Below are 15,979 nucleotides of genomic sequence, written 5' to 3'. Positions count from 1 at the left end.
TACACAAACGGCCCCTAAACTTTTAAAAACTTTATAATTTGTCATTTCACCCTCTTGGGTTCTAACTTTTCAAATTTACACATCATATTTTCATTTGTTAACTTAAATTAAAAAAACAACTTTCTCACATAGTTAATTTTTATCTACGTATCAGTATAAATTCATGTTTCGACGTAAATTTTTTTAGGGACGGGTCGGGTCAAATATAATGCGTTTTCATGCTAATTTTTGTATACGTTTTCAGTTGATCTATGTTTTGACATTTTAATGTACGTGTCGGTATAAATTAACGTTTCAACGTAACGATATATATTCACGTTTCGACATAATTTTTTTCAGATTCGAGTCTGGTCAAATATAATACATTTTCCTGCTTGTTTTTCATACGTTTTCGGTTGTTCTACGTTTAGTGTAAACTATATTCGAAAATCAGTCAGATCAAATATAATACGTTTTCATTTCATGATATAAATTTAAGTTATTCGAAAACTATAGTCTTGATGTAAGGGTGGTTCACAACAAGAAACTAACAAAAAAATTATTAGTATTATATCACTTGATAACAAGGGGTTTAAATTGCAAATGGTGATCAATGGACCAACCTTCATAGCATCTTATCTTATCTGTACTGAATGCTGATGATACAATCAATCTGAGAGAGAGAGAAAAGGGATGAGAGAGAGTAAGGGGAGGGCGGTGGTGGTGGGAGGGAGCATAGCCGGAGTAAGCGCCGTCCACTCGCTGTTATCGGCGGGATGGGAAGTGGTGGTGCTGGAGAAAACCACCGCTCCTCCTACCGGAAGTCCCACCGGCGCCGGCCTAGGCCTTGATCCTTTATCTCAATCAATTATCAAATCATGGCTTCCACACCAACAATCAGATCTTCTCCTCAACACTCACACCTTACCCCTCACAATCGATCAGGTATTAATACTAGTTCACATCGATCACAATTTACTTTAAGAAATTGTTTCAGTTTTATCATAAAAGCCTTGATTTTAAGTTTTTTATTTACTACTGTTGACTTCCAGTTAATAGCACAATTAGTTTGTTATCTAGTTCAGCTAGTTACTTAGTTAGTTAGAATTTATAAATTAGTTAATCTATTTGTGTACACTGTTACCTGAACACAAAAAAAATCCATAAAATATCAGTTTGTAATTCGGAAAAAAACTTAACTCAGTTAAGCTATTTTTAATGGCGGACTACCAATTCAGATTATTATCCGCCAATAACTGAGTTGGGATTATTATCGGCCAAATTGAGAAAGCTGGGATTATTTAAATCCAATTTGCCTTGAAAAAAGAACTATATCAGTATAATACTCAAATTAAAGAGAATAAAATGCTTGTTTTTATGGTGTAATTTTTTTATAATATTAATATTTGAAAACGTATGGTCGTTTAAAAATCATGGGGAAATTTGGTTTAAAAGTCAAAAATACGTTTATAAAGATTGTACCGTATGTTTGTTACTTAAACTCTTAAAATTATGTAAATTTATTTTTTGTTCTCCTTATATGTATTATAATATAGTATAGATAAGCTTACAGCTACATTGTTCGTCAAGCACGAGTACGATGCAATAATATTTCAGTTTTTTTTTTTAATTTAATTACAGAACCAAGCTACTGATGCAGAGAAGAAGATTAGCAGAGTGTTAGCCAGAGATGAGAGCTTCAATTTTAGGGCTGCGTATTGGTCGGATCTGCATAATCTTTTATACAATGCACTGCCTCCAGATATATTCTACTGGGGTCATGTATACCAATCCTTCAGTGTATCAGACGACAAGAACACAGTTAAAGTTCAAAGTAAAGTCGTTCAAACAGGCAATGTTGTTGAGTTTGAAGGCGATTTATTAGTTGCAGCAGATGGTTGTTTGTCTTCGATTCGCCAAGCTTTCCTCCCTGACCTTAAATTAAGGTTTGAAGAAGAACGTTAACTTGTGTTTATTTTATTAATCGGTTTGTTAATCTAATGTTGAGAATGATGTGATGTAGGTACTCAGGGTACTGTGCTTGGAGAGGGGTGTTGGATCTTTCTAGTGATGAAAAATCAGATATTTTTGCCGGCCTGCAAAATGTTTATCAAGATCTCGGCAAGTGCCTGTACTTTGATTTAGGTTCTGGAACGCACTCCGTTTTTTATGAGCTTTTGAACAAGAAGATCAACTGGATATGGTACGTCAATCAACCTGAGCCACAACTTAAGGTGATTGATTACTTTATTAACTTATAAGCATAACGTTATTTATAATTAATATTTATCTCCAGATTCCACGATTAATATGTTTGCACTTGATTAAAATTCTTAGGGGAATTCCGTAACTATGAAAGTAAGCAACGATATGATCAAGAAAATGCAGGAGGAAGCAGAGAAAACATGGGTTCCTGAACTCGTAAGAGTCATAAAAGAAACCAAAGAACCGTTTTTGAATGTCATATACGATTGTGACCCTCTGCAACAGATTGTTTGGGACCGTGTGGTGCTTATTGGAGACGCGGCTCACCCAACAACGCCACATGGTGTGAGGAGCACAAACATGTCGATCTTGGATGCAGCGGTTCTTGGTCAATGTCTCATGAAATCTGGGGTCGAGAAATTAGGCGTGTGTTTAGAAGAATATCAGTCCATTCGGATGCCTCTTACCTCGAAGCAAGTTTTGCATTCGAGAAAGATGGGTCGGATGAAACAGGGGCTGGTTTTGGCGGATGGGAAAGTTTTTGATCCCAAAACCGCTACTCCACAAGAATACAAAGATCTTCAACAGAAATATATGCCGGGATTCAGTGACCTGCCTTATAGGGTTTAAGGGCAAAGTAAATATTACTCCAAGTTGTATGAATATATTGTATCATTAATAAACTAGTTCATAACGTCTTTGCGTGTTTATATAGTGATAACGATCATAGTTATTAATAGCGAGCATAGCGCTTACTGTAGCGTTTAGCGTGGCGATACGATTGCAGGCCGCAATCTGATTTTGGTGCCCTCATAGCGTGGGAAATAGCGGGATTCTAGTTATTTTGCTATCGGCATTTTATAGTTGACATTGAAAACATAAAGCCGTCTTATATTTGATACAGAATGTTTGAACATGTATTCTAGTCATCTACATTGCTTGTTATTTATTACATAACCAGTCATGCTTAAAAGATTATGTAACACCATAACAAGTAGCTCTATGATGCTTATTTCTAGTTTTCACACTTATGTATTGATAGCAAAATAACACATGTTGTGGCTATAAAAAACAAATAAACATCCACAGGTGATCAGAAAGTGAAAAAAAGAAATAGTAAACTTCAGCCAGTAATGCTGCAGAAGTTTTCTGCAGCATGATACAAATTTTATGCAACAGAAATGAACCCTAAAAATGAAAGAATATATATAGGGATGGCAATGGGTTGGGTTCGGGCCGGGTATTGGTGATCCCATACCCATTTCCGGTTGTAAAATCGTGACCCATACCCGACCCAATACCTGTCAAGTATCGGGTATACCCATTAGTTTGTTAAAAGATACCCTTTGGAATTTCAAAATTCATTTTTTTTACTATTGTAATTGTTATATAATTTTTATTTATACAACTATTATAAATCAAAATATACATTACATACATATAAGTTTTATCGGTATTTGGTGGAGCAAACGAATGAAATATGACTAAGATGATATGGACACGTGTTTTACATCGATTGGAACTAAAAGCAAAAAACAAAAAAAATTACCTTGGGCGTTGTCGCCGTGACGTGTTAAACCATGGAAAAAATTAACTTTTTCAAAACTGAAAAAGAAAATGTTAAAAAAAGTAAACTAAAAGTATAAAAAGGAGCCCAATTAACTAACATGTATGTATCTAGTCTAGAGTCTTGGCTACTTTATGGGCATAATGTCACAGGGTTAGTTTCTGACCCCTATGTGGCGTCCTCATCTTCTTGGGGATAACCCAATTCATTCCGCTTTTTTGTGTGGATCATTAAGAGGGCGGCGCCAACTCTAAACCAATGGTGCGTTCGTCGTATAGACACAACTAGGCACATACACCTTTTTATCCGTTAAGGCCGTTTCGGATAAAGTCTCGGACTAGTCAGTAACCCAAGCGTTAAGCACAGTCCATAACATCGCAATCTTCAAATATTTGGCCCATGACAATAAGCTTACTAGGGTTCATGTAATTTGTTTTATAAGCCCAACAAAGTATATAACTAAAAGATGTGTTAAAGAATTGACAAATAAATACAAAACATCTTGGTAAAACATAAAAATAAAATAAAGGAAGTTAGTGGATGTTATGTAACATCCACTTATTAGAGCAACCACCACTCTAATCCAATGAAAAGACAGTACAATAGACCGCGATGTGTATCGTACTAATATATAATAATAAATAAATGTATAAGGCACTAAGTGTATAAGTCACATGTTTTATTTATAAATAAAAAATTCAAATATGTTTATAAAGGTCATTAACAAATTAACAGGTTAACAAGTGTTTAACATATTTAGACACCATTTTAATTGTGTCTTAAACGTATCAGTCTGTTTAAGACACTGTTAAAGCACATAAACTTTTTTAACTCCTCGTTAACAAATCTCTCAGAAATTAACAGTGATAGTATTTATATCTTAATTACATTGTTATTAAAAATACCAACATAAAGTGTTTTTATCTATAAATTTAGAAAGTTGCAAAATTCCAGTTTATTACAAAAATCCATTAAATGACTTTTTTTACATATAAAAAATAAAGTCAAAAAAATTATACATGAGTGATATTTTCGATATAATTTACAAGAAATACTTTTGACAATGACACGGTAGAAAACGAAAGTGCGAAGAAATTTCAGCTTTTCCACCATCATACGAAAGTCACATATAATATCCTCTCCATTTTCTACTCCACCACTTTATTATTATTTCCTCCATTATCATCCATCCTCCACTCACTTTTCTGCTCCAAAATGGGTTCCACAACCAGTCGAATCGGGTCGGATCGTTCTTCACACCCATCAAGAATGAAGCGAACTAAGCGACTTCTATCTTCTCTACTCCTATGCGGCCGTAACCCCAACTCAAATCCTCATCCAACTGTCTTAGAGGTAGTATAATTTTTCAGATTTCTTATCTTTTTCTTTTGAAATTCGATTCTATAATAAAACCCTAGATGTTTCATGTTTTGTGTTAATTGATGCTTGTTTCGATCCAAGTTCGGGTTTTTATTTGGGGGTTTATGTTACTTTGAAGCTTTAGTAGTGTGATTGATTGATTAAGAAAGTAATAGATAAGATGATCAAATTGGGAATTTCTTCTGGAATAAAGGGTTTTAAATTAGGTTAAAGAAATTTGTAAATTAGCAATTTTGTGTAACCATTTGAATCTATGATGGTTAGTTATGTTGTAGTTGGTTTGAAGTTGGATGACTTGATCTGTCGATAACTCGATAGTTATAAGCGGAATCTGTTTATCTGCCCCTTTACAGAACATGTTATTGTAGTCACATTAATTAAATAATTAGTTCCATAAGGATAGTCGAAACGCCCCTTAATGATTATGATTTTCTGATTATTTTGGATAAAATAATAAGACATTCTTCAGAATATAGTAGATAGTGAAAAGTTATAGAGAGGGTCAGACTAGAAACAGTGAAGCCAATGCTTCTTAGTTACTTTATACGTTTTCTTGACTTGTGTGATACTGTGATTCTTCTGTTAGATTGCCACTCGAGTCAAAATAAGGTTGCCATCATCGTAAGGGTATGGTTCTTATTTGGTTTATTGGTTATGATTCACGTCAGCAGCAGACGGGTATGGTTCTTACGTCTTATTACTCTATGATTGTTTATCTTATAGCTCAAGTTACTTCCTTTTTGTATCAAATAGTTTGACGCTTTGACTGACCTTGTGTTTGATCATTTGATATCTTTGACAATTTATTTCATCCACCACTTGCAGTTGGAATCCCCTATCAACTCCATAGAAAACGTTGCTCCTGCTAGTGTTGAATCTATAAGTTCTGCAGGCGTTTCCTCTTCATTCTTTGGTTCTGAACCAGTGTGCACAAGCTCTAAATCTTCAGTGTCAGAACCCGAAGGGTCCGAAAGTCATCCTATCGAAGAACCCGTTGTGGGAAATCATGGGTCGGACCCGGTTACCGGGTTTGACCCACAAAGTGTAGTGAATGAAGGTACGTCCCTGAGTTCTTCCACCAATATAGCTCAAGAAAATCTCGATTCTGAAGAAAATTCAGGGCAGAATCATAGCGATGTAAACCCTAGGAGTGCGGATTCCAATGCACGGGCGGTGTTGGTTCTTTCTGATTCTTTTCTGAGTCTTCGGATGTTTGGAAGTAGTATAACAACTTCTGGTACGGGAATACTTGTTGTGGAATCGGGGAGTATATCTCCTGATGCGTTTTCCAGTGGTGTTTCGGAAAGTAATATTCGTGAATCGAGAAGGAATTTTGGTGGGTTTTTTGGGCCTATTTCTTCTAGACGCAGGTATCGAAGGGAAAGTGATTTTCCGTCACTTTTTTCAACTAATGTTGATGATTTTGGATCCCGTGATCGATGGCTTCTTGATATTGGTGATGACCATCATCATCATGGTTATAGAAGTCATGGTAGAAATGAAGAGAGAAGGCACTTTAGATCACAGGTATGGGCATGCACATAGACACCAATACGTTAGTGGTGGCAAAATGGGCGGGTCAGGTGGGCTGTGTAACTGGTCAAAATGGGGGTTTTGGTACGTGTCGGGTTTGCCCTAAACACTTTTCATCTATTATTTTATCTTAAAAATAAGTGTCAAATATGATGCGCATTGTTGATTTATTTCAATAAGAATTATTTTTCTTAACAATATTAAATATGAGGTTTTATGCGTTAAAAGTACACTTTAGGTAACTTCCACCCTGTTTTCTTTTAAGCTATTATTATTACCCTTTTGACCCGTTAGATATATAAAGTTTAACAACTTGAATTGACCGGTTTGTAGTAAATGGGTTGAGACTGCTACCTCCCAGTAGGGGCGTAAACGAGCAAGGCCGAAGCTTCCACTACTTGAGCTCGGCTCGGTTCGAGTCTACTTATTTGAGCTCGAGCTCGGCTCGCGAGTAAAACCCAAAGCTATTATGAGAACAATCTCAAACAAGCTAAAAGCTTGGCTCGAGCTTGGCTCACCAATGTTATTAGTTTAAATCATCATAATCATTATAATATATATAAAAAAAAAACTTAAATTTGTTGGAGCTCGTTTAGGCTCGCGAGCCTAACGAGCTTTGTTATTCAGGCTCGAGCTCGGGCTCATTAAGGCTCAGCTCGTTCAAGCTTTTAACCGAGTCGATTCTGAGTAGCCCTCGAGCCTCTGGGCTTGCTTACACCCCTACCTCCCAGCATTGTACGTTGTACCACATTTAGGCCAAATAGTGGCCTTTTGTACAGTTGTACCATGTTGAAGAGTGTTGTAGGAGATTTGATTGAATTCCAGTATTATTATCTTTTAAATTTACATTTCTGAAAAATGAAAATTTAAGCAGCCTATGAAACACCTAAACACGCCTTTAAGATTGACCCATGCCTTTAGACAGGATGGAGGTAGCATGGTTTTTTGTTCTTATTTAGTGTCGTCGACAATATGCTGTTCTACACTATTAAATTTTTTTATGATGTATTACCTCTCTATCTTGTATACATATATATCCAATCACATATTCACACGTACACATGCTTGCCAAATCCTATATAAAAAATTCTATCAACAATTGAAAAGATATAATTAAATCTATCAACCTGTCATGCTTTGTGAAGTTTTGACTCACTAGCTCTCCTCAAGAGGCGCCTCATCTAACCTACTCCTTTAATAAAATAAAACATGTAAATATATGTACACAAACATCTTCTTTTGTTTCTAAATATCGTGACGATTTGGTTTTCGTCGCCATAGAAGTTTATCTTATTATAAATGCAAATTTGTAAAATATTTGAATAGTGAATCCAAATAAATGTACTAGTTCCTTTTTGGGTCATCCCAAAATAAATGCAGCATTTTTCTTTTTGGTAAGGTTTTAGTCCAAAATTTACCAGGTAACGTATCTTATAGCATACAAAAGTCCTTTGTATGTCATTGTTGAGGGGTATTTTAGGTATTTAACTTATAATCAACCTCTTTAGCATATTTCTCAAGTCAAGCTTCACATATATTTTGGAGTTTTAGGACAATAGATATTTGGCATCACTTTTATTTGTCGTCTGTCCTATACTTTGCTGTTAAAGAATAAAATACCGTAAGATCTTATTTAACTCATTTCTTCAAGAGTGGAATAGTCAATTTAGGTTAAAATGTCACAATTTGGTAACTTGTCAAATCATCAAAAACCAAACACCACTTCTCACCTCTTCCCAACAACCACAACGAAAGAGATGGAATAGAAACTTAGAAAAAATTATAAAGTGGCGAAACTCAATTTAAAAGAAAGAATAAAACTCTAAAAAATATTTCTTATTATATCCAAGTACATGTATGTGAGAGTATTCTATTAGTTTGTTACAAGTTTAATAATTTTTAGGACTTTGTTTTATTTTTTTTTCAATCAAATAGCATCTAATGGTGTTCTATATGTGTAGATGTCAGAAAGAGGTTTAGGTGGTGTTGATGAACACGCTAGGCTATGTGCATCTGGGCTGCATCGCGATGGAACATGCTCGTGTGGCTCGTCTTTCATGGATGAAGAGGCTGGTGCACTTGGAACTATATCCCGTGTGGTTTTGCTTGCGCAGGCTTTGTCTGAGGTAAATGTTTTTAGAGTAAATTGCCAAAATCGTCCCCGAGGTTTGGGCATATTTGCTAGTTTCATCCGAAACGACTTTTTTTTTGTGCATTGCAGTCCTTCACCTTTGTTTTTTTTTTTTTTTTTTTTTTTTTGTCATTTTCATCCTTGAGGTTGGCAATTTATTGCGACTTTCGTCCCTCGAAAAATGACCCTCAGGGGTGAAAATGGCAAGATTTCAAACTTTTTGTATGAAAATGGCTCCTCAGGGACGGAAGTCGCAAAAGTGGCCAAACCTCACTTTACTCATTTTTTTGAGCTGTGTGAGAAAACACAACCAATATGGATTATCGACCCATTCATAAGTAAACGGGTCCAAATTGCCACCTTTACACAAAACTATTAAAGTAATTATGTGGATTAAAATGGAATCCAATCTATGTTTGAATAATTAAAATTGGGCAACTAGAAAAATTGGTCATAATGGTAAAACATAAAACTTGTTGGTGTTTTAAATTACCAAAATTTAGTTTTTTTTTTTTTTTACATATTTTATTCTGTTGGTTAGGTACTGGATGAAATCCACAGGCAGCCTCTATCATTATCAATGCCAATGCTCTCACTACCTGCCCCCGAGTCTGTTGTGGATTCGTTTCTTCTTAAAAGTCACAAGAAGATGAACGCATCCGAAAGTGGCCCAAATTATGTGCAACAGTAAGTCAAATGGTCAATAGTTTGACACAAAATGCAGTTAATATTTAAAAATGGTATTATAATGTAAGAAGCAATTTGGGAACAGGTGCTACATTTGTCTGGTTGATTATGAGGAAGGAGATAAAATTAGGGTTCTTCCTTGCCAACATGAATATCATGCCCCTTGTGTCGATAAATGGCTTAAAGAAGTCAACGGGTATTTCTTTTTGTTATATATGCAGCGTTAAATTACAATTATTAGTTTATATGCACATTTAAATGCAACTTGTTCTCTTTTTGTTTGTTTCAGCGTGTGCCCGGTTTGTAGATGCAATGTTTGTGACACACATGCAGACGACACCCAGGCTTCGGTTTCGACTTCAGAACTCCCAGCTTGATGATGCAACTGTATATATATTATATTATATATGCACATGTTGGCACAACCATAGTATGTAAATAGTCAAGACACAGATACATGTTTTAACTAAATGTTATCTTGGTTTATCTAGTTCTGTTTAAGCCTTCAGGTCACTAGTTTTACAACTCTATTTCACTGTTGAATACAAATATATAACATCTAGAAATAAATAGCCCGTGTCAATTACGCATTCTTGGAACCTAAGTCTGCTCACGCCTGTAGACTTTGTCAAGTGCAACAATTAAACGAATGATGTCAAAACATTACCGGTGCCACGTGACCCAAATGCAGCTTATTTTCCATTCAAATAGTGTTTTCAGGTCGACCCAACTTCATCTAGCTATGCATGTACTATTTGCCTACAGGGGTGCAAACAAGCCGAGCAGCTCAAGATCGGCTCGAGAAAAAGCTTGAAATGAGCCGAGCCTTATCAAGCCCGAGCCAAACTTAAGCCTAGAATAAAGCTCGTTTATTTGCCGAGTTCAAGCTCGACTCTGGCATGTTAAGCTCGTCAGGCTTGTCGAGCCTTATCGAGCTTTAGTGTAATATTAGTTTTTATTAATAATATTTAATAACATATACCCCTTGTTTAAAGTTGTCTAGTAAACGAGCCGAGCTAAACTTATTTAAACTTGTTTACAAGCCGAGCCGAGCTGGAACCTAAAAATAAGCTTGTTTAGTAAATAAGCCTGAGCCCAAGCTTCACTTATCGAACTCGCGAGCCCAAACGAGTCTATTATTTATATTATTTTATTTAATATGTTAATTAATAGATAATAAACTAGTCGAGCCTGAGCCAAGCTTGAGAAACTGCCAACGAGCCGAGCTCAAGCTTTGAAAACAAAGCTCGAACCGAGCTAAGCTTGAGCTCGAGCCCAGTCGAGCTCGGGCTCAGCTCGTTTGCACCCCAGTTTGCCATTCATAAAACAAACAAACGAAGAAATGAAACATGAATGAGAAAAACTATCCAGTCTTCTACACAAACACATGTTTTCCTAATAAAAAGAAACACACTCCAAAATTGTACAATTTTAAAAGAAACCAGTTCTAATCAATACAAGAAAACAGAAAACCAATGTCCAAACACAGTTTATTGCAAATACAAAATGACCATTTCGCCCTCCCGAGCTGCAAGAAACACCATTCCCACTGTAACACCCTTCCTTCTGCTCAATCCCTTTGCCAAGATCTTCAAGAACAAAAGTAGAGTTCTTTTTATTACTGCCAAACAAAGCACACCACAAGTAAGGGCCTTTATGACTTTTCGCATGCACAATCCCGACTCCAACTTCAGTATGCGTCTTATTGTGTATGACTGAAAGCGTTCTGTTGTTGTGGATGAGCACCCGCGAGAAGGCTTCTGGGGGGTCTAGATGCTTTTGTTGACAGCCGACAATGAGTCCCGAGATTGTGCCAAATGTAGGAAGCTCGACCCCACAATTTGGGGCGAATATTTCGGTGAAGTCGTTTTCTGGTGGTTTACAGTTGACCGTGTTGTTTTCACTGCAGTTGGCTCTGCATTCTTTTATGTATTGTAAGGCTATGCAGCCGAGACCCGGACTGTTGTTTAGTTGTGGAAGCTTTTTTGCTGTTCGGTTCTTGTTGATAACGTCAACAAGGTCGTTTGCTTGATTTCCTGTAATATCATAACATAAATTGATTAGAATGTAAGAATCGATATCCAGTGGCGGACCCAGAAATTATTTGTTGGGGGTGCGGATGAAGTGTTCAACTATATTTTCAAGGGGTGCGGTCGGGTTTTTTGCCTAAAATATACACTAAAATTTTTTTTTCCAAGGGGTGCGACCGCCCACCCTGGCCATAGGGTAGGTCCGCCCCTGTCGATATCTCATTCAGTCTATTAAGTTTGCGAGAAATGGTCTAAAGATTTAAATTCTAAAGGAAATGCACCATTTCGGATTTTTCAAGCAAAACTGGAGCCTAGAATAAAGCTCGTTTATTTGCCGAGTTCAAGCTCGAGTCTGGCATGTGAAGCTCGTGAGGCTCGTCGAGACTTATTGAGCTTTAGTGTAATATTAGTTTTTATTAATATTTAATAGCATATACTAATTATATATTTTATATATTCTTCTTGTACAAGTCTAGTGCAGTTGACAAATCCTACCACCATTAATGTCCCATTTCAAGCAGAAAATCTGAAACCTAAAGAGCTAACCTTGAGAAACTAAAAAATAACACTTTTTTTTTTTTTTTGAAATTTTAACCAGCAAACTAACATAAAGAAAACTCAAAATCACAGAAACACATTATGAGAAAAAAACAGAACAGTAGTTACCATGATTCTTGGATGAAACAGAAGTAGCAGCAAGTAGCAGAAACCCTAGAGCAACAATCCACTGGAAACTACAAATCTTCTTTACCATCTTCAAGATTTCCACTGAAACCCTAAAATGTGGTGTTTTTTTTCTTGGTTTTAAAAAAATAAGCAGTTCAAGAAAGGGGGACTATATCCAGTGCAAAATGTGGTGTTCTTTTCTGGGTTAAAAAAAAAAAAAGAAAAAAAAAAGCAGACATGATTAAAGGTGGCAGAGGGTTTTTAGGACAAAAATGTGGAAGATATGGGTCCCAGTTAGCCGTTGTACCATGCCTGGCTTAAAAGAATTTATAAAAGATTAAAATACAAAAAAGGATTTTAACTTGCGGACCGTATCAACGATAAATATAGGTTGCGTAACTATATTTACTTCATGCGTAACTATTTTGACATATACGTGATTATGTTCATGTGTAACTATATTTACTTTATGTGTAAACTTTTGTATGCTTCGTATGTTAATTCCACTTTATACATTAACATACCTCTTAGACTGTGGGAAGTGGGATGGGAACACCTAATAGTTTAGACTGTGGGAAGTGGGATGGGAACACCTAATAGTCTTATTATATGTACTTTGTGCACCTACTAGTATTTATTATAAAATTGTTTACGGTACTAGCATTTAATATAAAATTGTTTACGGTACATCGGTTTTGGTTACAAACGAAGAAGGCGCATTATTATGTTGACTGCTTCACTACAATCACTTTAACCATTTTTTGGTGTATCTAATATACCTCCATATTACTTGTTACATCCCCCATTTGTGAGAGGAAAGATAGTGGATCACACACCTAAATTTAAGAGGTATAGTCATAAACCTCCTTAGAGGGCGTTATGCGACATGCGTCATAAAGGGTTGGTTTTATAGGGCTTTATATCACAAGAAGATGTAGTCATAAAGACCAATACCCATAGCTAATAGTTAATTTTCTTTTTTTTTTTTCATTTAATCTCTAAATTATTAAAAAAAAACACTTTTATTAAATTTTAAAAAACATTACAAATAAAAAAAACAATACATTTAATCTTCGTCATCATCGTCGTTCTCTCATTCTTCCTCTTCGTTTTCTCCATCATACAAACCTCCGTCTGCAAAGTTCCCAGCTTCGAATTTTTCTACTTCTTCTTCTTCCTCGTAGTCTTCTTCGACGTCGCCATCGTGTCGAATTGGGCGAATCGCCCAAGCATGCTCCACCAAGTCCGCCTTTAACGCGTTATGTATTTCCTTAGGTCGCAGTAGTTGAGCATTTAAGATTCTCTCTTCCGTTGTTGCTTGGGTTCCTTCAACTACATCTTCCGAAAGATAGTTTTGGCATATCGCTTTTCCATCGTCTTCTATAATCATATTATGCATTATGATGCAAGCATACATGACCATTCGAATTCTATCCTTATCTCATATACGATAAGGATTTCTAATAAAATGTCATCGTTATTGAAGAACCCCGAAACACCTCTCGACAGTGGCAGAGCTTGACCAAAAGTTTCGAGGGGGCGTAAAGTGATGAGACCCAATTTTCTTTCCTATCGTTATGTTTCGGGTCGGGTTGGATCGGCTATTCGATTCAGGTCGGGTCAAATAATAATAGTTCCAAATAAAACCAAAAAAATCATTTATTCAAAGGACCTGTTCTTGCACATAGAAAAACTAAACATTGTATAACAAACAAAAGACCTATATATATAGGGGAGGGTTATCTTGAGAACGCTAAATATTGCGAGAACCGTGAGAACGAATGAAAAAACCAATCAAAACCATTTTTTTAATACAAAGCTCATTGTAATTAACATACAACATCAAAAAAAGAATTTGCAACATCAAATAATTCATTTCTTCTTTCAAAATCACTCATTTTAGATTTTTTACACATGTGTAAATATAAGAGATTTACATATGTGTAAATGGCAAACTTACACATGTGTAAATTTTCTTTATTTATAAATTCACGTAAATTTAAACGTGTAAATTAAATTTCTAACATTGTATTCGAATAATAATGATAAGTGTAGAAAATTTTTTGAGTTTGATTCGTTTTTGACCAAGTTCTCGTGGTTTTTTCATTTGTTCTCACGGTTCTCACTATATTTAGCGCTCTCATTTAAATCCTCCCCTATATATATATATATATAAATTTAAATGAGTAAATTAAATTTCTAACATTGTATTCGAATAATAATGATAAATTTTTGAGTTTGATTCGTTTTTGACCAAGTTCTCGTGGTTTTTTTCATTTGTTCTCACGGTTCTCACTATATTTAGCGTTCTCATTTAAATCCTCCCCTATATATATATATATATATATATATATATATATATATATATATATATATATATATAGGATAATGCTTAGCAAGAAACCTTATTTTCTTAGAAAACTTAGCAAACTTTACTTGTGGCCTACATTTAGCCACGTGTGACTTTCACTTCATGTTACTTTTTGCTTCCAAGGTTATATTAGTAATTTATGCAACCCAAGATATTTCCCCATTTTGAATTGACATGATCATTTAATGCACATCAACTCATTTGTACAATTCACCCACCCCCATATTTCTTTTACAATTTTTCATTTTATATCTTCTTCAACAGAAGAACCATAGTCATCTTCTACTCCAAATTATCATTTCTACATTAATGTCCATGGAGACAAATCCACCAACCTCCGAGTTAATGTCGCCGGTCCATAGTTTCCCCAACAGGTTCTTTAGCAGCGACTTCCATACTGATGAGGAATTAAATGCTCAAGCTTCATCTCACGTCGTCATCTTCATCTCGGCTGTGCTCATGCTTGTTGAAAGCTGATTTCTAGAGTAAGAAACAACAATCTTCATCATGTTTATCAAGAACACACAGAGAGAAGCAAGTTTGAAGATCTTCATCGTGTTTATCGTATGGTTCTAGATTCGGTAAGAGTTTTAGAGAGAGAAAGTTGCTGTTTTAGAGAGAGAAACAACAATCTCTTGAGTATTTTATTTTAAAAAATCATTTCACACTTGATGTTTCTGTTAAAATGGTTGTTAATAGGTTTTTGTGTAATGGCTGTTTTAGAGATGAAACATGATTTTTTTTTGTTAAAATGGTTCTTAAAAGGGGTAAATGTTTATGTAATTTGCAGGTTTTTATTTTTGTGTTAAAAAGTTGTGCTTGGTTTGGTTGCTTGTTTGGGCTTTTGATCTGAATAGTAACTATTTTTTGTTGGTTTAGTTGCTTTGTTTAGGGCTTTTTGATCTGAATAGTAATTGTTTTGTATGTTATTTGAGAAAAAAGATTTTCTGCCTATGAATGTATTAATATTTATGTTTGGTTAACGACTTAACGGTTATCTTATCTTTTTGTTATTAGGACGGTGATGGAAACAAGGGAAATAAGATCCAATTCTCAGGACCGTTGGTTTCGTCAAACGTGGATCAGATGCTCAAGGATCATGACCATGTTTATGTTACAGCACAACACAACTAACACGTGTTATAGTTTGAACTTATCGAACATGCATGTGTCACATGTGACATGAAAACACATTTTTATAACTTCCCTAGCATACGCACACCCACATGTTTACAAACCGTTTCAAGACCGACCCAAACAATAAAGCAAGGGTAGCTGCTGAAAAACTAAGGTAGCAAAGGTAGCCGCTGAAAAGCTAAGGTTGACTGTCAAAGGAAGCTCCACCATTTTCTTAGTGCTATGTATTTTCGTTTACTAGTAATATGTAATGTGTGACTCTTATTGTTTTGTCTAGTACATGATGTTAAAAC

The 15,979-nt window shown here is 35.4% G+C and overlaps 3 protein-coding genes across 4 annotated transcripts; 2 read left to right on the top strand and 1 right to left on the bottom strand.

Moving 5' to 3' along the window:
• The first annotated feature begins 498 nt into the window (after positions 1-498).
• LOC118491137 (6-hydroxynicotinate 3-monooxygenase-like) lies at positions 499-3,083 on the top strand. The gene is made up of 4 exons (XM_035988606.1): positions 499-924; positions 1,621-1,925; positions 2,003-2,213; positions 2,317-3,083. The coding sequence occupies exons 1-4, from the start codon at positions 673-675 to the stop codon at positions 2,812-2,814; spliced, it is 1,266 nt and encodes a 421-aa protein (XP_035844499.1). The 5' UTR covers positions 499-672; the 3' UTR covers positions 2,815-3,083.
• A 1,730-nt stretch (positions 3,084-4,813) lies between these two features.
• LOC118491136 lies at positions 4,814-10,012 on the top strand. Of its 2 annotated transcripts, XM_035988605.1 has the most exons (7): positions 4,966-5,104; positions 5,718-5,809; positions 5,957-6,658; positions 8,626-8,790; positions 9,337-9,482; positions 9,568-9,678; positions 9,772-10,012. In XM_035988605.1, exons 2-7 carry the CDS (start codon positions 5,786-5,788, stop codon positions 9,857-9,859), a joined length of 1,236 nt encoding a protein of 411 aa, XP_035844498.1. In that variant the 5' UTR covers positions 4,966-5,104; positions 5,718-5,785; the 3' UTR covers positions 9,860-10,012. The 2 variants fall into 2 exon arrangements, with proteins under 2 accessions (XP_035844497.1, XP_035844498.1); XM_035988604.1 differs by lacking the exon at positions 5,718-5,809 and having other exon boundaries at positions 4,814-5,104.
• An 846-nt stretch (positions 10,013-10,858) lies between these two features.
• LOC110937132 lies at positions 10,859-12,405 on the bottom strand. The gene is made up of 2 exons (XM_022179543.2): positions 12,179-12,405; positions 10,859-11,518 (listed from the first exon to the last, which is right to left on the bottom strand). The coding sequence occupies exons 1-2, from the start codon at positions 12,264-12,266 to the stop codon at positions 10,914-10,916; spliced, it is 693 nt and encodes a 230-aa protein (XP_022035235.1). The 5' UTR covers positions 12,267-12,405; the 3' UTR covers positions 10,859-10,913.
• Positions 12,406-15,979: the final 3,574 nt, after the last annotated feature.

This window comes from Helianthus annuus, chromosome 4, assembly GCF_002127325.2.
Source record: "Helianthus annuus cultivar XRQ/B chromosome 4, HanXRQr2.0-SUNRISE, whole genome shotgun sequence".
Classification (NCBI taxonomy): Eukaryota; Viridiplantae; Streptophyta; class Magnoliopsida; order Asterales; family Asteraceae; genus Helianthus; species Helianthus annuus.
Note: the sequence above shows the minus strand (reverse complement) of the source record. Positions and strands in the feature narration are given on the sequence as shown.